We start from the raw sequence: 22,770 nt of genomic DNA, 5'->3' as shown, positions 1-22,770 counted from the left end.
GGGCATCTGTGGGAGGGCACTGTAGCCATGGCAACAGCACCAGGCTTCCCTGGGCTGTGTGGCTAGCAGGCCACAGGGGCAGGCCAAGGCCCATGGGCCCCACCCAGCCCAAGGTCCTGGAGCAGTCTCGCTTCGCTGACTGCTAAATATAGGGCTGCTTAGCGGGAGCTGTCAAGAGTGAGGGAGATGAGATCATCGCTTCTAAATCTGGCAGGAAGTGCGAGGCGGTACTGGCCCCAGACGCCTTCTGGCTCAGCTACCGTATGGATGCATGCGCGCGTGCGCGCACACACACACTCTCTCTCATGTACACACTTGTGCACACTCAAGCACACACTCATGTACACACGCACTTACACACACGCATGCAGACACGCACACACTCGTGTACACATAAGCATGTATATGCACTCGTGCACATGCACATTAACACGCCTACACACATGCAAATATACATGCACACACATGCATGTACCCTATCTATACAAACCACACCAGCACACATTCAGGCAGCCACATGCGTTAGCACATCCACACATGTGCACACACTTACATGCTTTCACCACACTCAAACACACACACTCACGCCAGCCAGCAGTGCCCCAGTTCACCATGATGAGGCACCAAGGGAGGGGTAGTAAAGGTACTGCTGCCCACCTTCTGGTCCTCCTTTCCCCTCTCCCACCCACTGACCTTCTGCATGGAGAAGAGGGCTCAGGGTTTCAGCCCCCCCCACCCCACCCCCACCCTGGGGACTCCATAAAACCCATGCAAAGCCAAGGAAGAGTCAAGGGAGGCCAGGCCAGTGTGGCCGGGAGTGAGGTGACTCACTGCAGGCCTTATGTAGGGTGCGAATTGTCCCTGGGTCTGAAGAGGCTGTGGACCCCACCCTGCCCTGGGCTGGGGGTAGGAGGGGGCAAGAGTCCTCAGCTCTGGCACTTACAGATCGAAGACCAGGTAGTGGAACCCCTCCTCGGAGATGCTGTCATGAAGACGCACTGAGGAGACAGAAAAGCCATGAGACGTGGACACAACCCACCCTCCACCTCTACCCTGGCCAGGTCGCCTATCCACATGCCAGCCAGTGGTGCAGATCTGGGAGGGCTCCCCCACCCCACTCTGCCCAAGGCCAAGGGTGGCCCACAGGACCAGGCTGGAGAGGCCCCTGTGGCCACCAGGGAGCAGGGTGGAGAGAGTGCTTTGGGCCCTGCAGGCCACCAGCCCTGGGCCAGCATCCAGCAACTCTGGGCACTGCCCTGCCCTTCCCCCACCCTGAGCTGCCTGCCTGGTCTCCTGTCTCCTTCTGCCAGAGGGAGACACAGGAGGGATTCACACAGCTGAGCCCCTGGACAGGAGCCCCAAAGACGTTCACATGGGAATGCAAATGGAACCGTGGTGTAGTCTCCGCACAACACAAGCCCCCTCTAGGGTCTGTCTTTGCTGAGCCACAGGGATTTTCTAGAAATGACTCACTCTGGGACCCGCTATCCCACGCCAGGGCTTTGCCCTCTGCTAGAACAACAGCGGGCATTCAGCACTCCCCACATGCCTGGGCTGCTCTGAACACTTCACACGTCAACTGAATTATCCTGCCACCCACCTCGCCTGGCTTCAGATGGGGGCGCCGAAGCACAGAGAGGTTGAGTAATCCACTGAAGGTCACACAGCCCACAAAAGGTGAAGTGGGGCTGTGGGCTCAGGGATCTTGTCTGGCTCCAGGGCCTGCGCTGAACCAGTCTTGGCCCCTCTGTTCCTTGGGACCTGGCCAGTCAGATCTTGGAGGTCTCACTGTCTCCCACCACCCAAGACTGAACCACAGGCAGGTGCTAGCAGTAGAAAGGTGGCCAACTTCGACCTGGTCCTGAAGGCTACTGGGGCCTCAGGCACAAACAGCCCATGCTGCTCCAGGTGCTCTACTGTGCTGTCCTAGTTTTTAACTGACTGCCAGAGCCCCTCCTCCTGGCCCCAGTCCTCCCAGGGGCCAGCCTCATAGCATCCTCGAGCCTGGGAACTCTGATCTGGTATCTGAGGCTCAGGTCTTGCCCTGTGGATGATAGTCTTTCTCAGCTCCTCAGGCACAAAGCTCTCCACCCTGAGTGCAAATCAAACCCCAGGTTCTTCCACAGATCCAGGAAATGTAAGGCCACAGCTACTATCCTGACTGTGTGGCCTCAGACAGGGTACTCAGCCATCCAAGCCTCAGTCTGTTCCTCTGTGAAATGGATTAAAACAGTACTTATACTCATCTTGCTGTGAAGATGAATTGTGGAACCTGTGGGGAGCCGGCAGGACACAGTTAGCATTGCGTGGACCACAGCCTGGATACTGTTACTGTCACCATTACCATCTGGGTGTGTGAGGAATTCCAGGTGATGAGTTCTGGGGCCACTTAGGGACCTGAGCTGCTTTCTCAAGCCCAGGTCAGAGAGATGTGGGCCCAGAGGGCAGCAGCACAGTGGAGTAAGTAAACATTTCTTGTTTCATTTCCCTGTTCTAGGCCCCAGCTCTGCCCATCCTTGTCACCTCCCTAGGCCAGGGGTAACTTCCATCCACTGAGGCCATCTGGGAGCCACACTGATCCGAGCCAGACAGAGGTCACACAGCTGTGCCTCCCCACAGACTGACTTCTAATTCCACCTGGTCCCCTGACCTCCCTGTTACTGCATGCACCTTGACTCTACCCAGGCTGCCCTTGTCTCCCTAAGACACAGCAGGTTCCCACTGGCAGCCTTCTTCCAGGACCCATCTGTGAAATCCCTGGAGTTGAACTTTTTACTTGCAGGGACCAGAGAAGGTTCTGGGGTGGGGGTGGGGATGAGGAAAGACAGCTTCTCCCACCCATCCCTTGGAGCCCTGGAAGGTAGCACTCCAGGGAGACCCAGGTAGTCCACAAAGTGACCTCACTATTCCCTGGTGCAGCAGGAATGGCCTGCAGATAGAGGCTGCCCATCTCCCTGTGCAGGACAGGGTGAGGCCCAGGTAGGTCCCACCTCCTTGCCAAGAAGCAGGTCCCTCGGTTAGGAGTTACTAGGATCTGTGTGGGAACTCCAACCAGTTGTGCATATGGACCCCACACACACACACTTAAAAAAAAATTTTTTTTAACATTTTAAACATAGGTGCTTATTTTTGTGGTTTACAAGAAAATCTAACTAGCACATCAGACTTGTGAATTCACAGACGGGTCTAAGCAAAAAAGTGAATTGTGATACAATCTATTTAAATAAAAGCAGTAAGCAAGTTAACGCTGGTGGCATCAAGCAAGGTGGCAGTGAATTAGGCCCTTGGTGTATGTTTGAATCCAGTCTGGAAGCCCTGGGTCGGGTGGACGGTGGCAAGTCTCAACCAACTGTGAGAAGGACATCCCTTGTCCTGCTCTGTTTTGGGGCTCCCTGATACTGGGATTCTTCTTTCTCTCATTACTGCACACCAGCTGGGAAGGGACTCAAGGATCCAGATCCCAAGAACTGACCTGGGGCTGCACTTTTGCATGGGGAAAGGGGCCTGGGGGTCTTAGGGCAAGGATACTCCAGGGGACCAGCGACAAGGGGACTCCAGAGGGAACTTCTGCTTTCCCCCTGGCAGCCTTGGACCCTTTCCTGTACCCCTGTGGTGACCATAGCCCTAGTCAGCAGGGTCACGTGATGAAAATGGTGGCCTAAAGGAAGAATGCCTGGATGTAACTTCTGGAACCTTCCACCCCTGTGCCTTCCTCAGATTTCATCATCTCTTGGGAGCCCCTCTACCCAGCTCCTCAGTGGGATACCTGTTGAGGGAGACTGGCTCCAGCCACAAAGCCAGGTGCTGAGGATTTGCCAGCTGCCAAGCCAGGCCCAGAAAGAGTGGGCAGTGTGTGGTGGGGAGGCCCCCTGAGCAGGCCAGAAGCCAGTGCTATACACAGCCAAGGTCAAGGACTTCCTTCACCAAACCCTTTTGGAGGGATGGCCTGACTGGGGGTGGGAGGTGGGGTGCCTGCATGGAATGACATAGAGTCCAAGGAGCTCCAGACCCTCTGAGTTCTTCTCCAGACAACCCAAAGGTGGCCTCACTGAAGCCCATGAACTCATCCCTGTGGCCCTGCTTGGAGTCTCTCCTCTGGGGACTCCTTGCTGACAAGGGCTAGGCATACCTGGGGTCCAAAGATGAGGGGACAACCTGCTTCCTGGCAAGGAGGCCCAGGCAAAGCTGTCCACCCCTAGCTTCTCCAAGTGGCTCAGTCATCCCTGACCATTCCCCTGTGTGAGCACTGGGACATGGACACCTGTGCACCCTACACTGTAGATGTGATCCGCCTACCTATGCTTCCTGAGTAGCTGGAATCATAGGCAAGAATCATCACACCTGGCTTGTTTGTTGAGATGGGATCTTGTTAACATTTTTGCCTGGGGTGGCCTTGAACCTTTATCCTTTCATTTCTGCCTCGAATAGCTGCGATTACACTCTCTATCATAATAACTTTCTTTTGGTGATACTAGGGTTTGAATCAGGTGCTCTATCACCTGAGCCACACAGCCCAGCCCTTTTTGCTTTGCTTATTATTTATTTATTTACTTTGGTGGTACTGGGGTTTGAACTCAGGGCCTCATGCTTGCTAAGGCAAGTGCTCTATCACTTGAGCCACTCTGCCAGCCTGCATTGGTGCAATTGAGAGGTGGTGGAACCTTTAAAGAGAGAGCCTGGTGGAAGGACGTGAGGTCATTTGGGGGCGTGCCTTCAAGAAGACATAGGGACCCCCTCTCCTCTCTTTCTCTCTTTACTTACATAAGATGAACAGATCTCCTCCACCATTTTCTCCAGCCATAGGCCCAAAGCAATGGGGCCAGGTGTCTATGGACTGAAACCACAAGCCAAAACAAACCTCTCTTCCTTGTAAGTTGATTGTCTCAGGAATTCTGTCACAGTGATGGGAAGCTGACTAGCAAGCTGTCCCTCTGTCATCACTTGCGGGGAGGTGGACCATGTTATGACAATGCTCAGGTGGCTCTGTGGTGATGCCCATAGGGAGGACCTGAGGCCCCAGTCAACAGCCATGGGAGGAGCTACCTTGGAAGCAAATCCTGAGGCTTGTCAAGCCCTCAGAAGTCACAGCTGTGGCTAGTGTAGAGTGGGCACAAGAGCCCTGGGTGGGCAGGCACATGGGCCTGGAGCTGGACAGTGACCTGCGCAGCCCCAGAGGGCTCTTGTCCTTGCAGCTGCTTTGACATTCTCAATAGCTTTAGAACAAAGGGCCCACGCTTGCATCTGCACTGGCTCCCGTGGGTTATGTGGGGGCCTGCCCACTAGCTAAGCTCTTCCCCAGGGGGCCACTTGCTCTGCAGCACAGAGAGTCATCACACTCATGAACCAACCCTATAAGTCAGGAGGGGCATTTACATCCCCTTCACAAACGGGGAGTCTGCTCGGAGCTCGTGAGTGGGCCCCAACCAGGCCTTTGCCCTCTACACACCAAGCAGGCTGCCTCAGAAAACCAGATGCAATGTCCATGACTTACCAGTGTCCATACTGGCTCCTCTTACTAGGACCCTGGCAGGGAGGGAGGAACAGTTCCTTTTTCAGAGGGGGGAAACTGAGGCTGCTCCCCTCTCCAGCCTGGCACACACTGCTTCCTGACCTATCAGCAAAGAGGGGAGCTGCCCCCGCTAGAGCCACCTCACCCCCAGGACCTGCTCTCATGGTCCCAAGGTGGCCTGTGAGCAGCTTTCTGTGCAGAAATAGGGTTGGTGGCCCTGAGAAAAGGCTGGGGTCACCCCCGTGAGGGAGGGTTCCTCTTGTCTCCCCTACAAGTTCTTTCTTCCTCCTCATAGAGCTCCTGGATGTACAAAGAGGGTTCCCTGTGAATACCACAGCTGCAGGTCTGATCTTGGGTCCCCAAGTGGCTGGAATTAAGCTTCTACAAGGACCTCCAGTGGTCAGCCACATCTCCCCATTCCAGACTGAGAGCTGAGAACCAACCCAGCACCTCACAGAGAGATGCCCTCTTGGAAAGCCCCAGCTCAAAGAACATCTGCATCTCCCACAAAAACGGAGGCTTCAGAAAAGTGACTGCCCTTGGCCGGAGCTCAGAGCGTGCAGGCATGAGGAAGGAAGGGCAAGCAGGACTTCGAGGGGCAAGGGAATAGTCTGGGCAGGGATGGGTGGGAGGTGACAACCTCCAGGACCCCAGCAAGAGAGGCAATGTCCTGGTGGTGAGGTAGATTGAAGCTCTCAGCCCTGAGTGGCCAGCACCCAGTGGGCCTGGGGGTCCCCATGATGCTGGTAAGATCTAGGTTCCTTCTGAGTTGGACTTTCCCAGGAAGGCCCAGGCACCTGTGTGTCAGCAGGAAGAAGAGTCTGAGATTGAAAGACTGGTGGGCCAGTCCCAAAATGAAAGACATGTCTTTCCCCATCCAGCTCTCAGTCTGGACTAGGAGACAGCAGAGGATATTCAACACCCTGGAGTCCCAGCAGAGACCTCCGGCACCAGCCTTCCTGAGGCGCTCTTAGTCCCCTAAGACTCCTACATGTGTAAGGCAGGCCTAACTCTTCCTCTTTGCCTCCACCCGTAGGCTGGAGGGGTGTGAATGCTGGCTCCTCTGCACAGTCTCTGGGATGCCCCTTTAAAACTCAGTTTCTTAGCCAGGCACTGGTGGCTCACGCATGTAATCCTAGATGCTCAGGAGGCAGAAATCAGGAGGATCACGATTCGAAGCCAGCCTGTGCAAATACTTTGTGAGACACTATCTCAAAAAAAAAAAAATCATCACAAAAAAGGGCGGGTGGAGTAGCTCAAGGTGTAGGCCCTGAGTTCAAATTCCAGTACCAAAAAAAAGAAAAGAAAGAAACCCACAGTTTCCTAGGCTCTGTCCTGGCAAAAAAGAACAAGCTTCAGAGGGAGGGGCCCAGGAATCCACAGATAAGTCCTGGTGTCTCTGAGGCCAGCCTGAGGATCCCCATCAGCAGAGAGCCTCCCAAGGTGTCTCCAGCTGCTCCCCAGATGTCCTCAGAGGGACCAAAGTTCAGAGGGACAGGCATCTGAACACAGGCACACATGTGTGCTAACAGGAGCCATGGAAGGCGAGGGGCAGGCAGGACCCAGTGGCCTGGGAAATCTAGGTTCCTGCAGCTCCTTGAACTGTGTTTATGACCCCAACACAGGACTCATCTGGGGCTTATGGAAGGAGCACTGCCAGGTGGTGTGGCTGTGCTTTCTGGGGACTAACACCTGGCCTATAGGCCAGGACCCTGTGAAAGTCTTGACTCCTAGCTCTCCCATCACAGGCAGACAGGTGGCTCACTCACCAAATGCCCATCTCTTCCTGACAGGACCAGCAGTCCTAATGCCGGAGATGGTGCCAGCCCAGGCCTCTTGGGGACCCTTCTGATGTGCCTAGCCAGTGAGGCTTGGACAGGCCACTGGCCCCAGATTCTGGGCTCCAAATGCCCCTGTGAGCATTCTCAAAAATGCTCACCCTGTCCTCCACGGGGACCACTCACCGATGTTGGAATGCTTCAGCAAGCGACAGATCCGAGCCTCTCTCTCCAGCTTCTGGTGATCTGAGGACAGAAAGTGACAAAGCATCACCTTGTGCCCCAGTGCAAGGTGGGAACGCCTGGCAGCAATGTCAGGATAGACCCAGGAGGGTGTGCAACAGCCTCCAACCAAGACAGGCTGGCCTAGGACCCCACATCTCGGGGGTTGTGCCAACCCACTGCCTGGCCTGGCAGCTTCACCTGCTGAGGTGAGAGGCAGGACACTGACATCCCCACCCCTCCATGGGCCACAAGTGGCAGCTGCATGAGGCACAGACACCCCCAGAAGGCAGTGGGTGGACTAACTCTGTGTTAAAAGTTGCCGGCATGATTCAAAGAACACTGAGTGTTATATGTTAGTGGTGTCATGATTTATTTCTTCACTTATTTGTCTTAATTCCATACTCCGGGGCAGTGAGTGGTGGGATCCGTGATGTGGCCTCAGAGCCCGGAACCCGCCTGCCCCTCCCACCCCTGAAAGGCACAAGACCTAGACTGGCTCTGGGAAGGAGCAGTAGAACACAGAGGTTACTGGCCACCAGGTACTTGGACCCCCAGTTCCCAGGGGCCAGTGTCCCTCGGGCAGGCCTCCGCATGAGGTCCCCAAAGGATGTGCAATTTATTAGCTAGAAGTTTTATACTTCAGCGGTGCCAGGAGAATTTGAAAAGCTGACGGAGATCATAATAACAAGAGCCAAAAGCCCACTTGCCACAGAAGAAGGGAGAGCTGTGTGGCATAATGTGACCCAGTGCAGCATGGAAACACAGCTCAGGCTACCCTCAGCAGCTCAAACAACCCAACCTCCCAGGGCTCAGCGGTTGTTGGGGGACCCTCTAGAAGCACAGGAGGATTTTCAGGACCAAGGGCAGGGGCTACCTCCCTGCCAAGACTGGGCCTGGGGTGTCAGTGTCTGGAACCTCTACCCCTGCCAAAAGACTGAGCACATAATAGCCAAACAAGTCCGCAGGGAGTGCCTTCCTCACTAACGGAACTCCCTAGCCCCATGGCAGGGACAGAATGCATGTGGCAGTCTGGAAAGGATGCTTACAAGGTGTTCTAGCCAGTCTAGGCCTCTGGGCCCTGGGGCGGGGGGAAAGTCATCTACCTGCACCCAGGAAGGCCTGGCTGAGTCATTTCTGGAGTTGGTTGCCCTGGGGTGGGTGTGATGTGACCAAGGGTTGCAGGCCACATGTGCTTCTGCAAGCATACATCTCTGGGACACATCCAGTAAGTTTCCATTCTTGCCTTCAAGCTTCCCGCCCTAGGTGCCCATCTGCTTCTCCCACCAGACTGGCACTGTGGGGAGGGATGGGCAGAGCTTTCAGGCAAAGTCAGGCCCTACCCCAGGGTGCAGCCAAAGGCCCTGCCTCACAGGCCTACCCCACCCATCTCAGCAATCACAGGACTCTTCTCCCAAAATCCACCAGAGTTCAGCTGAGGCACCTAAGACACAAGGTGGGACTTGTGAGGCTGACCCTGGAGGCAGCCCAAGTGTCTACCCTCTCTCTTATGGAAAGTCAGAGAGGAAACACCTGCATGCAACCACTGAAAAGAGCTCAACACAGTGAGCATCTGCCTCCAAAGGAGACAATGGCACACTAAGGGGGCCGATATTTGAACCAGAAGGTGACTGGCTCGTTCACTCTGGTGACAGCCCCACACACATACTACACACCTGCTCTCCAAGGAGGCTGGCTTAGAGAAACTCAGGCAAAAGATTCGCTATTTATTACTTCTTCCAGAAAACATCCCACAGATGTAATACACACTCATTTATGCCCCCATAAAAGCACTGATAAAAAAAAAATCCAAACAAAAAAATACCAAAAACAATTTTACTCAAAAGATCAGTCTAAACCAGAGCCTACAATTATCCACCCGCATGCCTGAATTCTAATGATAGCTCACCGTCCCGAGATTCCACCCTCGGGATGCCGAGGTCTGGAAGTTTTTCTAGGTGATTCTGCCATGATCCCAGTGTGGAAGCCTGGCCTGCTCTTCTGTCTGCTCTGCCAGACCTGTAACGCAGGTGCCCCTGTGTAGGGGGCGGATCAGCAGTATGGGGGGGCAGTGTCAGGGCGCCAGCAAGACTCAGGCCCACCAAGGGACAGAGGAAGGGAAGTAGCCCCAGCTGGGCCTTGCACACCCACGCAGAGTGACTCACAGTAGGGTGATCAGTAGGTCCTGCAGAAGACGCTCCCACGCAGCCGGCAGAGCAGGCAGGCAGCCATGCTGGGCCTCAAAGTCAAGGCCTTTCTCCAGGCTCAGAGCCTCTTGGAAAAGACCCTTGGTCTGTGCTCCTCTATAGGCTGGGGGTTAGTATTTGCCTGGTGACTGTGGCTTCCCCACATGGCAGAATCCCTGTTTACTCCTGCAAATGCCACCCCAAGGGCAGGAAGGCCATTTCTGACCCACAGACCCTGGAGGCCTTGTTGTGATGCTCCTGGGGCTCAGAGAGGGGAGGGGGGCTCCTCCATGCTGTTACCATACCGACAGCCGGTGCTCACCACCTTAAAGGTGACAGGGGCTGCCCCAAGGTGCTGGCAGCAAGGACACAGGCACACAGCACGTGACTTGTCCCTCCTAGAGCACCTGTCACACAACAGGCACCATCTGTTCTATACACATTACAGGTAATAATCTGTTTAATTCCAAAAATGTCCTGAGAGGCCAGAAGTGAGAGTCTTGGGGTGGGGGAAGGGGGAGCACCCATTCAACCACACCTGGAGGCCATAGCAACAGGTCCCAAAGGACAAGCTGAGGTGACATCTTTAGTAAATCTCTGCTATTCACTGTCTATCTTTCTCTTTTCCTTTCCCTAGAGCCAAGGAGGATGCGGTGGGGGGGGGGGGCTGGAGTGGTAGAGGTTTCCCTGCCTACCCCAGGCACCCAACACCGTCCTCTACTACCATGCCCCCACCTGCTCCCTGGCTGGGGTGACTCACAGCAGGGAGGGGTGGGGGTGGTGAGAGGAGCCAGTGAGCAGGGGACAGGAGGGGCGTGGGTGGCACTCAGCTCTGCCAGCTGCAGGCTGTCATGGGAGGACACTGGGTGGGGCGGAGGAGGGGCAAGAAGGGGGAGAACACAAAGCCCACTCCTAAAGGCGGGGCTGCCTCCTGCTTGTCCTCATGTGTGTTCCTGGGTCTCTGGAAATGTGGGGGACCAGAGTGCAGAGGAGGCAAGGACCCAGCCAGGAGGAAGCCAGGATGAGAGCTGCTCCTGCCAGGGTCGCCTAGGACCAGAGTCCACGTGGAGCCGCAAAGATGCCCTGAGTCCTGCCTGCCATGTGGCCCAGAGCAAATGACCCTCTCTGGGCCTTCTCTGGTTGACAGGACTAGTGACAGTGCTGGGTACCAAAGGGCTGTGCTGGACTGAACATAAAATCATGACTGGGGACTGGTACATAGCAGGCAGCCCTGCCTCATCCTGGGAGGTCACTAGCAATCCACACAGACCCCATTACTAGGGAGCTCCACCAACATCAGCGGGGCTTAGGCCCTAGGGGAGACCCTTGAGGACATGCAGCCTGGCTGGGAAGGGCCAGAGAACATGAACCCTTTCAGTGGGGCAGCAGTGGGGCCCTGTCCAGCTGCCCCAGCCCGAGTCCAGGAGGCTGGGGAGGGTCTGGGCACAGATACCAGGCTTCATTCCTCTAGGATAAGCCAGCCACCACAAGCGTGAGCCCAAAGCCAACATCACTGAGGCTGAGAAACGTCAGCCTACTTGTGTGCCTGCCTGGAGTGACAGTGGGGACACTTGTCAGGAATGGTTGGAGGTACCCTGATGGCAAGGGACATGTTCAAAGACTCAGCTGCAGTGGGATGAAACTCACCACAGAGGCCTAGGCTCAGCAGCCAGGAAATTACAGCTATACCTAATCCCACTAGGGAAGTCTCACCCCTCCCCCTTAAAAGAGTAGGGAGGTGCCACACCCTCATTGCTGCTGTTCCTGTCAGAGGAGACAAGGGTCATAGCAGAGAAGGGTTCTCCCCCAGGCCTGGTCCTCCACTTCTTATACCCCCAAGGAGCTGGGCCTGCTTTTGTCCAACACTCCAGACTACAGGGTGGTCAGGGCCCTACTCCCTGCATCTTCAGCACATGGCAAGACCACTGTCCCCAGAAGGCCAACACTATCTCAGGCACCTGCATTGTTGGGCAGCCTGAGAACGTCCTGGAATCTTAGACAGCTCAGGATGTCCACAGGCACATCCTAAGCACTGACTGGTACCATGCATCCCAATGCATCTCAGAGCTTAACACTATGTTTCCACACTCCTAAGGGCCACCAGGCTGGAACCAAAAGGACATCCCGGGTCTTACCCCAGTCCTGGCTTCGCTACATTCTGCAGACCCGGGGTAAGGGTGGGGACCAGGAAGGTAGCAACAGCAAGTTCAGATCTAAGGGCCAATGCTGGCCAGCCCAGGGCCACTGGGAAGGCCTCTGAAGTAATGGCCTCGGATTTATTCAAAGGCAGAGTGTGGGGGAGGGACTTAATTTCTCAGAAAGAGCATCAGCCAGGCAAGGGTTCCCCACGGCACCCCCTCAGACTTTCTGAACTGGTTCACATGGATTCCAACCAGCTGGGACCCTGGTCAGCTCCAGACATGTGGCACAGCCTGCCCGTCCACACTCAGGGTACAGATGGCACAGGGATGAGAAAGAAAGTGGTGGGTAGGTTCTGGCTATTCCTCCTGAAAGGAAAACACTCCTGGGAGTAAACAAAGAGCTCTCTAGGCCCCTCAGAATAATGGCTCCTGTCACCCCCTCTTGAGGGGGGGCACCAACGTCAGGCCAGGTGGAGGCAGGACTGGTCCCTGCCAGGGCTCCATTCCGGGGAAGCCACGGGCACCTCCCCAGTTTCCTTCCTGTGGGGTTCCTCCAAGGTTGTCAGGGTAAGTCTTCAGGCAAGGGTGGGGGTCATGTTGAGGGGTGGGCAGTAGACACAGACATCCCCTCCTGTTGGCCACCAGCACGGGGTCCCAGAGAATGTCCAGTCAGGCCTGTGCAGCCACCTGAGGCTGAAGGATGAGAGGCAGAGGAGGCTCTTGCTGTGGCTTTCGGTGCATGTTTTGTTTTAAGAAAGCAACAAGGCAACTAGTAATTAACCCAACAGCGTCAGCCAGCAGCCACCATGAGGCAGGGGCACCTATGTGCATGCACCACAACTGCCTGCCACCCTAGTGGCAAAAGAAAGGAGCAGGGCTCTCAAGGGACCCTGAAGACCCAGGTGGCCTGCACCCTGTTCCCCTGCACCAGAACACCATCCACAATACTGCTGCAGGCCTCTGAATGACTGCCCATTGCACAAAGATGACCCAGCCTTCTGGGGTCTGGGCATGAGTGTTGTAGCGTGTCCACTCTGGGGTCCCTGCTGCTTTCCCTCTGTGGAGTCATCTGTCTTTGAAGCTGATGTCCCATTTCCCAATGCCTTTTGAATTCAGAATGAGAACCATCTCTGGTGCGTGGGTGTAGCTGAGCATGCAGACAGAGATGTGGCTTGGAATTCCTGCTCACGCACTGCCGAGCCATGGCATTTGGTGCAAGGCTGTGGTGGAAGGCCAGCAAGGCCTGGAACGATCTAACCACAGGTCCACTCCTGACAGTAGATGAGGATTAGACAGGTGACTCTCCTCACCACAGGGACCAGGCACAGTTCCTGTGTATCCCCGAGCAGCGGGCTGCAGTTCCCTGCCACCTACAGAATATATTCAAACAAGCCAGACACATCCTCCCGTGGGCACCCAGGCCACCTCTCTCCCAGCTTTGTTGCACTTCCCAGAGCAGCAGAGGGGCCCTGCATGTGCACACATCCTCGTCCCTAGTCTCTGAGCGTGTGTGACTGTGACCTGCTGTCCATCTCATCTGTCCAGTGTCAGCTGTCATACTGATCATCACCTGTGTCAGGATGCCCACCCACACCAACCAGTGAACGGGAAGGAGTCTAGGTAAAGGTGCCTAGACTCTGGGGCCTCAGTTTTGCCAACTCTCAAGAAGAGGAGACAATCTTCTTCCTTGCGGCAGGGCACGGTGGCAAGAGAGACTATCTCTTCTCCCTGCCCTGGCACCGTAAGTTTACACCTGTGGACAGTCTCCAGATACACGAGTCCCAGCCCAGCCCACCTCTTCACAGTTTCCTCCTAGGACAGTGGGGGAGCTGACTTTGTGCTACGGACTCAATCCCCTGACCCTGTGTTCATGGGATACAGACAGCTTTTTAGGGTACAAGACTCACCTGGTCATGGTTCTACTCTTGGGGCATCCTCCAGGGCTATGTTCCTGCTCGGAGTTCCTGGCCACGGAGGCCTGGTGCTAGACCTCTGCCTCTACCTCTCCCCGCTTTGTCCAAGTCCTCTGGTCCTTTCCAGAGACCAGACAGCTGCCTGGATGTTCCCACGCATCCCAGACTAGAAGCCTGGAGCTCAACCCAGCCTGAAGCCTGTTTTTGTCAGGCTAGAAAGGATGTCTACATTGTTAAAGGGACAGAAGAAAAATAAGAGGTGGCCCTGCAAACTGAGGTGGTGTGGCTGCAGCCTAGCACACTTACCTTCTGCCCTCTCCAGCCCTCAAGTGAACTACCGGTCCTTCCTAAATCACCTAGAAAGGCCCAGGCTGGCCCCCATCACAGCCATACAGCCAGGGGTGTCCCGAGGCACAGAGGCAGTCCTCAGCCTGCATGTTTCTCCTCCCTCGGTCCTTGAGCCAGACCTTCGTAGACTCCTCCCTCCCTTCAAAACCTTGTAGATTCAGGACCTACTATGTGCACAGCACAGCCTTCAGCAGCCCCTGCCCCACCGGGAGCGCCTAAGAGCAAAGCAAGGTGAGGTGAGCTTTGACTACACCATGGATCCAGGCTCCAAACATGCATTAGCTCACCTTCTGGGTGACGGATGGAGTTGGGGCTGTCAGCTCTAGAAGAGCCAGGCAGCATTGGGCTACCGTTACCCATTTTACAGAAGCAAAGACTGAGGCAGGAGGGACCAGAACCCAGCCCCCAGCAGCTACAACTCTAGGTTGCCATCAGGGGCCTCTCTGACCCCCACCAGCTGATGTGGCTCAACGTCCTCAGGCCCAACGTCTATGAAGGTAAGCAGCCTGCACAGGACCCAGAAACAGCTGGCAAAATGACCAAGAAGGGCCCTCAAATTCATGGCTGGGTTGACCCCGATAACTACATCCCTCCCCAGCCCTCTATGCATTGATGGGGTGCGGCTGCACACAGCACAAGGTGCATTTGCTCCCAGAGGTCAAAGGGTTCTGAAAGCTGATGCTGGACCCAGTGAGTCACGCCCACAGCCTTGGGGGACTTTGTTTACACCAGCAGCCACATTCCAGCATCAGTGAACAAGCGGCCTGGGGGCTTCTCACCCTCTCCTCCCCACAGGTGAGATACCAAGAGCCAGGATGCCCATGACAGTCTCCCCACTTCCAACCTCCTCGGGGACCTTGTTTTCAGAAGGCTTGCATAGTAGTGATTGAGTTAATGAACTGACTACAAAAAACCCATCCCCTTCACATGCTTACACATGCTTTTTCCTTGCTTATCTGAAATTCAAATTTACCTGCTAAATCTCGACAGTCCCAGCCTGGCTCCCTCATTGTCCCTGGTAGTTCACCCCTGGGATATTAATGGGGGAGCCCCCACCTCCTCTTCCAACTCCATCTGCACCTGCAAGCAGGGTACCCCCTCCTACCCTACACCCCATAAACTTAAGTCCTGGCAACAGAATAACACGGAGACTGGGGCTGGGGAGGAGGCAGCTCCCAGGGGAAGGAACCCCACTCCCGTCCACCCTCTGAGACACTTCTGACCTACCTTTCCTCAATTCCCTCATGTTGGAAGCTACAGGGAAGAGGTTGTAGGGGCACGGGATGGGACATCCAAGTCTGGGAGTCCTAGGGTCCCTGGGAGGGTCGGGCACTGCCTCCTGCACATGCTCAGCCACCCTGCTCTGTGGCGTCATGTCCCTATTAATCCTCTGGTTACCCCCTTGGGTAGGAGTCGTTTTTGGTTGCGGGTCATGAGGCTGTAGGAAGGTGCATCACTGTCTGCAATGAAAGCCCGGTGCTGTACCAAAAGGGTCCTAGGCAGGTTTCTGCGGGGTGCAGATCTCCCCCCAAGCCTCTCCTATTCTGGGATGCAGGCTCAGACTTCAGACCTCAGAGGTATCAGGACAGCTCTTCCCACCACCTCTGGGCAAGGCACGTTCCCCAAGACAAGAAGAGGTCATATGAGATTTGCAGAGGACAGGTCCCAGACAACTGGGGCCAGCTGGATGTGGGCTTACTGATGGGAGAAGGTGCCATGCTGGACCTGAATCTCACCTGTAACGTCAGGCTCACCAGTGATGTAAGCTCCCTCCTGGTGAGGCAGGCAAAAATCAGGGAAAGTTGGGACTCAGAAAAATATTGTATTTCAGATTGACCATGCCCTGGCTCAGAGACCATTCTCACCTGGACGGAAACCACCCATGCCCCTCCGCACTCATTGATTATCGGGTGAGAATCACCTGGCTCCTCCCTGCCCATGGATTAGTGTAGGTTTTAAAAGCACCTGGGGAAGAGAAGCATTCTCTCTTTGCCTCCAGATTCCATCTGCGCCCACCATGCTCCCTGTTGTGATTCCCTTCCCTAACTTTTAATAAGCTCCATTTCTACCCACGTGTCCTGCCATGGATTCTTCCTGAGGGACACAAAGAATTTGGAAGTCTTCTGATCACAGACTGCACCCTGAGACCTGTGAGTCTCACCTGTGAGCCCCCCTTTGCCCCCTCACTGAACCAAACTGCAGCCTGTCTCAGCTGGGTGAACCCTAGGCTGTGCTAACTACCAGCTGAGGGACCCTGAGCACCTCTCCGCTTCTCTGTGACTCAGTTTCCTCCTGTGCACACTGAGAGCTCACGCCCACCCTGAGGATGTGGTGAGGGTCTCTAAGCAGCAGTGTGGACTGTGATAAGGGAGGGTACACACATCCCTGCCTCAGAGCAGAGGGGGTGTCCAGGGCAGGGCCCCATCCCTGTGGTCCCCCCATGTGCAGCCACTAATCAGGGGTCACCTCTGCCCTGCTTCCTAAGGAGCTGTGCCAGTGAGCATGCCACCGGCTCACTTCCACACAGGGCTCCCACAAAGACACAACCACCCAGGAGCAGCTGTGTAACTGACACAGTGAGCTGGGGTTGGGGGGGGCAAGAACAGAAAATGTTTCTAAGTCTCATGAATAATGATCTCTTTACCCCCAGTCAATTAATTTTCCTCTAACTGCTTTTGTTAACAGTAGTTTAATAATCTCTAATTATTCAGTTCATTCAGACTTTGAATGTCTCAATCCTCTATTTAATTAAGTATTAAGGTTTTAAAATCCAGCTGTTACGGCCTTTGGCATAACAAGCGTCATTCTGAGCACTGTCTGGTGGCTTTTCTGGGTCCAGTGACAGGGTCCCCCTCCCCTGCAGCAGACCCTCGAATGACCAAGGTAGTGAAGTTCCCTGGGACCTGGATGCAGCGGGTGGGAGAATGGGGCTCCCTGTCATCATGTGGGTGCCTGGGGAAGTGGGGTCACCATGTTTGCACTGGACTCCAGGTATGAACATGAAGATGGTGGACAGGCTTCTAGAACTGTCCCTTCAGTCCCCACACTTTGCTTTGAGAATAACGGGGCAAGGGCATTTAGAAGGAACCCTGACCCTAGCCTCACAGGAGGGAGGAAGAAGGGCCAGCCAGACATTAGCGGTGTGGCACCTCTGCATGTTCCCAGGCTCTGGGCTGGGAAGCCACCAGGTGAACTAGCTGCATTTATACCTGGGCAGTTGGGAGGTGTCCTGGGGCCATTGTAGCAAGGTCTGGGGAGAGAGCTCCAGCACAGCTGAATGGAGGGGACCCTGGAATTTGCACCAGACTGCTGCTACAGGGGTGGCCACATGGGCTCTCCAGAGGCAAGGTGTTGTCACTGTCTGTCCAGGAAGTGGGGTGGCAAGCCGGAGAGGGAGCCCTGGTTGTACTCAGACAGCGGGCACATACCTCTGAGGAAAGTCTTAGCTTCATCTTACAGCTGGGGAAACTGAGGTGTAGGACCCTACCAAGGCCGTATGGCAGGGTGGCCAGGGCTGGATGTAAAGCACCCCATCGTGGAGCTCTGAGAACTCAGAGACCCACTCCCTCATCCCTCCTGCTGCCCCCTCAGAGAAGCCCACAGGGTCAAGTGGGGAGATAAAGGATTTTCTGTTTCTCTAAGAAGAGGTGATCAGGGCAACGGAGGGCGTGGGACAGGCAGCCCCAGCTCACAGAGGGTAAGATTCTATCTGCCGAAGGGGCCAAGAAGGAAGTTACACAGTGCCCTTCCTGGGGACATCACTGGACCCTCCCTCCACCCAGCAATGTTACCACCAACCCCTATGAGACAAGCTGGGCCACAGAAGGGAAAACAAGTCACAGCTCACAGTGGTCAAGGTAAGGCCAGCTTGGGGTGATTTCCTGGAAAGCAGGATTTCACCTCACGGGATGGGTGCCCCTGGGACCTGGGATTGGTGGGTTCCCTTCCCTTGCTGGGCTCCCTAGTGGCAAAGATTCTGAGGCTGTGTCCCAGGCCACATTGGGGCCACCAAGTGTGACACAGCAGCTTCTCAGGGACACTGCCTGGAGCAGGGCTTAGGGTGCCAAGGGTGGGTGGCCCAACTGTGATATTTCTACCACAGTCCTGTAGAAAACCGGATAATTAAAACCACACTAAGATTCCACCTCACCTGTTAGAATAGCCATCATTAGCAACACCACCAACAACAGGTGTTGGCGAGGATGCAGGGGGAGGGGGAGTGGAAGGAACCCTCTTACACTGTTGGTGGGAATGTAAACTAGTACAACCACTCTGGAAAAAAATTTGGAGGCTACTTAAAAAGCTAAACATTGATCTACCATTTGATCCAGCAATACCACTCTTGGAGATATACCCAAAAGACTGTGACACAGGTTACTCCAGAGGCACCTGCACACCCATGTTTATTGCAGCACTATTCACAATAGCCAAATTATGGAAACAGCCAAGATGCCCCACTATTGACAAATGGATCAAGAAAATGTGGTATCTATACACAATGGAATTTTATGCAGCCATGAAGAAGAACGAAATGTTATCATTCGCTGGTAAATGGATGGAATTGGAGAACGTCATTCTGAGTGAGGTTAGCCTGGCCCAAAAGACCAAAAATCGTATGTTCTCCCTCATATGCGGACATTAGATCAAGGGCAAACACAACAAGGGGATTGAACTTTGATCACAAGATAAAAGCGAGTGCACACAAGGGAGATATGAGGACAGGTAAGACACCTAAAAAACTAGATAGCATGTGTTGCCCTCAACGCAGAGAAACTAAAGCAGATACCTTAAAAGCAACTGAGACCAATAGGAGAAGGGGACCAGGAACTAGAGAAAAGGTTAGATCAAAAAGAATTAACCTAGAAGGTAACACCCACGCACAGGAAATCAATGTGAGTCAATGCCCTGTATAGCTATCCTTATCTCAACCAGCAAAAACCCTTGTTCCTTCCTATTATTGCTTATACTCTCTCTACAACAAAATTAGAGATAAGGGCAAAATAGTTTCTGCCAGGTAGAGAGGGAGGGGGTGGAATGGGTGGTAAGGGAGGGGGTGGGGGCAGGGGGGAGAAATGACCCAAGCATTGTATGCAATATGAATAATAAAAAAATTAAAAAGAAAAAAAAACAGATACTGTTAGAAACAGCATGTTTTACAGTGTCAAGGAGCTGCTTCTGGCTTTAGGAGTGATAGCCCTGCTGTGGATGTTTTTAGAATCCTTTTCTGCTGAAGCACTTATGAACAGGATGGGGAGTGGGATGAGTCTGGGGAACAGGTGGACCAGACTGACCACACTGTTGAAGCTAAGGCTTATTCTGTCATTTCTCTTCTGTATTTGAGAATGTTTGAAATTTTCTATAATAAAAAGTTAAACAGGGGGAAATGCCAAGGTTGATGAAGGGGAAGAAAGGGGAGGACCGTGGGCAAGAGACAGCAGCACAAGGCAGAGATTCCTTGGCCAGAGAACCATCTGCTGGAAGAAGATAGCCTTAGGGAGGGCTGGCCATGGCTGTGCAGAACTCCCACCCAGCTCCTGGCTGGCTGTCCCTCCTCCTGCCACCCAGCCCTGCCTGCAGCCAACATGGGGCTGCAGTAGCCGGGCATGGGGCCTGAGAAGAGCCATCACCAGGGAGCAAGGTCTGTGACGAGCCCCTGGCACTCCCTGTACACAGGCAGCTCAGCTCAGCAGCCCGAATATTAGCAGGGGTCCTGGGCATCACTGGTCAGGAAGCACAGGGGTGGGTCCGCTATTTGCAGGGTGGGGTCAGAAGAGGTTTGCAGGGTGGGGTGGGAGGGAGGGAGACAGAGCAAGCCATGCCTGTGGGGGTTCAGATTTCCACTCCCCTCACTCCTCCTGCCTTGTGGAGCACTTCGAGGATATAAATAGGGGGTATGAAGATAATTCAAAGAAGCTGCCTAATTCCACAGAAAAAATACCCAGATGGTTTTGTTTGAGCCAACAAACTCCTACATATCCTTCAAGATCCAATGCAACTTTCTCCAACCTTCCAAGGCCTCCACCCCTGCCCCCAGAACTGTTGTTGCTTATTTCTGGGGGATGTGGCAGAGCTGTGTCCTCACTTGGATGAGTAAGGGTCCGTCTGAGCACGTGGTGGTCTTGTGTATTAGTCCATGAGTAAGACTGAGTGTACAGAGTCCAGGAAACCATGTGTCAGATGTGCCACATGGTCTTTGAATGGAGCAGAAGCTGGCAGGGATGAAATGATCCAAAGAAGAGGCCGGTAGCACAGTGCTGGTTCCCTAGCATGGGGGTGGTGTCCAGGGAAGAAGGAAGGAGCCAGGTGGCTTCATTTGTGCAGAAACGTACCCAGTCAGTGAGCAGTCCTCTGAGGTCATGCAGCATGCAGATGCCTGCCAAGCCAAGCAAGGGCAGGGTGCTAGCTGCATAGCTGTGCCTCCTTGGAGTGGGGTGCACAGTTCTGGGTGGACAGGATTTCTGGGGGCCCCTGTGAGGACCATCTCTGAAGACTGCTGTCCTTCTGAGATGGATGGAAAGGCAGGAGGAAGCACCAACCATTTATGGATTCTGGTGTCTGAGGCTAATAAATTTGGACAAGCTTTTAGACAATTACATTGAGCAGTAAGGAATATATTTTGTTTGCCAAACTTGATGCACTTCTACTGAGCCCCTCCCCTCCTGTGTGGGGTTCCACTGGGTCTGTGACAGAGCTGGAAGAAGCTCTTTGTCCAACAGAACATCACAGGGCAATGGGAAGGAACCCACCACATGGGGACCCCTGAACACAAAGCAGGTCGCGTGGAGGCTTAGACATCAGTAGAAGAAACGCCACTGAGGCAAACAAGAGAGAAATCGAGGGGTGGTGATCATAACACCCAGGAGAGGAGGTGTTATGAGGGGCCCCCAGGAGGCTCCAAGGACCTGAGGGTCACGTTCCCCTTGCCTTAGGGTCCCCAAAGAATTCTTCACACCTGCATCCCCACCAGGGCCGACCACCAAATGTAAGGGACACAGAATCATCCTGAGTACTGGCCCAGTGCACGCAGCAAGCCCTCCACGGGTACTAACTTTAACACTAGTGTGTGACCATGTGGTTGTGGGACCTGAGTGTGACCTGGTGGCTCTTCAGTGCCTCGGTTCTAGGTGTGGTACAGAAGGGACTGCACCGGGCAGTGCCAGCTCCTAGTCCATCAAGGCCACCAGAAATGGAGGTAGAGCTACAGTGACACACACTGGGTTGGGTGACAGATAGAGGGCATGCCTCCCAGAAGCTGATGAGGGGAGGGAGGAGCAGTGCTACCCAAGGGAGTATGATCCTTTGGGGGTTACAGGGGGCAGGAACTCCACACAGAACTCCAGATTGGGAACAGGGTCCCAGCACTTGGGACAGTCAAGCTGGTCAAGTGGTGGCCACCACCACTCTGAGTTGTGTGCCATGGAAGACTGGCTCAGGGAACCTGCAGCTCAGGCCCCTCCTAGACAGAGCTCTCCAGTGGCCAGCAGGATGTTGGTGAGGGGCAACACTGTGCATCCTGCCCCATCCTCCCAGACCAGGCCAGCCCTGCTGTCCATATCACTCAAGAGATAACACCCACTGCAACCACGTGATGACAGAGCTGTTCTATGGGGCCAGGAGAGCAGCAGGCTGTGTGGCCCTCACTGTCACTCCCTTGTCACTCCCTTGTCACTCAGCCCATTCACACTGATCCACATCTCCCAGAGACAGAGTGTCAGTGGATGGCAGATGGCTCCTCCCTGTCCTGCACACCAGACACAACAGTCCATCCTGGGGGCCATACACTCAGAGGCCCAGGATCCCACCAGGCCTCCCAACAACCAATAGCTCCTTACTCTGTGCTCCTGGTGACATCTGCCCCAATACCACAGCTGGCATTGGTCCACCCATGGTGACACTCAGACAATGTTCAGAGAGCATTGAAACTGAGGCTCAGAGTCCATGGCCCTCACCTCTGTCCACTGCTTCCCAGGTCAGGGGCTGTCCAGCCGACCCTGTCCCATGTCACTCACTCCAGTTCCCTGGGTTTTCTGAAGCATCTTCCTAAGTAGCAGCTAGAAAGACCAGTCGGGGTTCCTGCTCAACCTGGGCTGTTCATGGCTCAGGTGCCCGAGTGTCACTCTGCCCAGTTCTGGAAGCCGGACCAAAAGAAATTCACATGCACACACAAATACACAGCCCACACATAGCCCCACATGGATACACAGGAGCACATGTGGACACACATGCACACAGCCCCACATGAACGCAGGAACACGTGCACATACATACATGCACACCCCACGGAGTCACACACAGGAGCACATGTGTGCACACAACCTAAGGCCGCTTTGCATCACAGAGCTCCTCCTTGGTGTTCTGTGACCAGCAGAGTGTCCAGGCCTCAGAGATGTCACCTGGAGACTCACAGCACAGGAAATGGCCTCACACTGGCATGGGCTCACCTTGAGCACAGAAGTTCTACACCACTTTTGTGTCCCACTGAAAAGAAACCAAACTCACAGTCCCAGGTGCTGGCTCGTGCCCAGCCCATAAGCAAGGCCTGGGGGAGGCCAGAAGAGCCCACTGGGGAGGCCAGAAGAGCCCACCACCAGCAGTAGGGTCTGTATCTAGCCCATGCAGGATCTCAGGTGAGAGGACACCCTAGTCCCTACCCCCAAACACACCTGCCCCATC

General features: G+C 54.6%; 1 protein-coding gene across 7 annotated transcripts in view; it reads right to left on the bottom strand.

Moving 5' to 3' along the window:
* The window catches only part of Camk2b (calcium/calmodulin dependent protein kinase II beta), a 92,768-nt gene that overhangs the window by 31,234 nt on the left and 38,764 nt on the right, over positions 1 to 22,770 (bottom strand). For all 7 annotated transcript variants that reach the window (XM_020163020.2, XM_074065439.1, XM_074065440.1 and 4 more), the window contains exons 3-4: positions 7,474 to 7,533; positions 944 to 998 (exon numbers count right to left, since the gene is read on the bottom strand). In XM_020163020.2, the coding sequence (XP_020018609.1) occupies positions 944 to 998; positions 7,474 to 7,533 (115 nt within the window). The remainder of the gene's footprint in view (positions 1 to 943; positions 999 to 7,473; positions 7,534 to 22,770) is intronic.

This window comes from Castor canadensis, chromosome 2 (genome assembly GCF_047511655.1).
Source record: "Castor canadensis chromosome 2, mCasCan1.hap1v2, whole genome shotgun sequence".
Classification (NCBI taxonomy): Eukaryota; Metazoa; Chordata; class Mammalia; order Rodentia; family Castoridae; genus Castor; species Castor canadensis.
The sequence above is the reverse complement of the archived record's forward strand: the minus strand, read 5'-3'. Positions and strand labels throughout refer to the sequence as shown.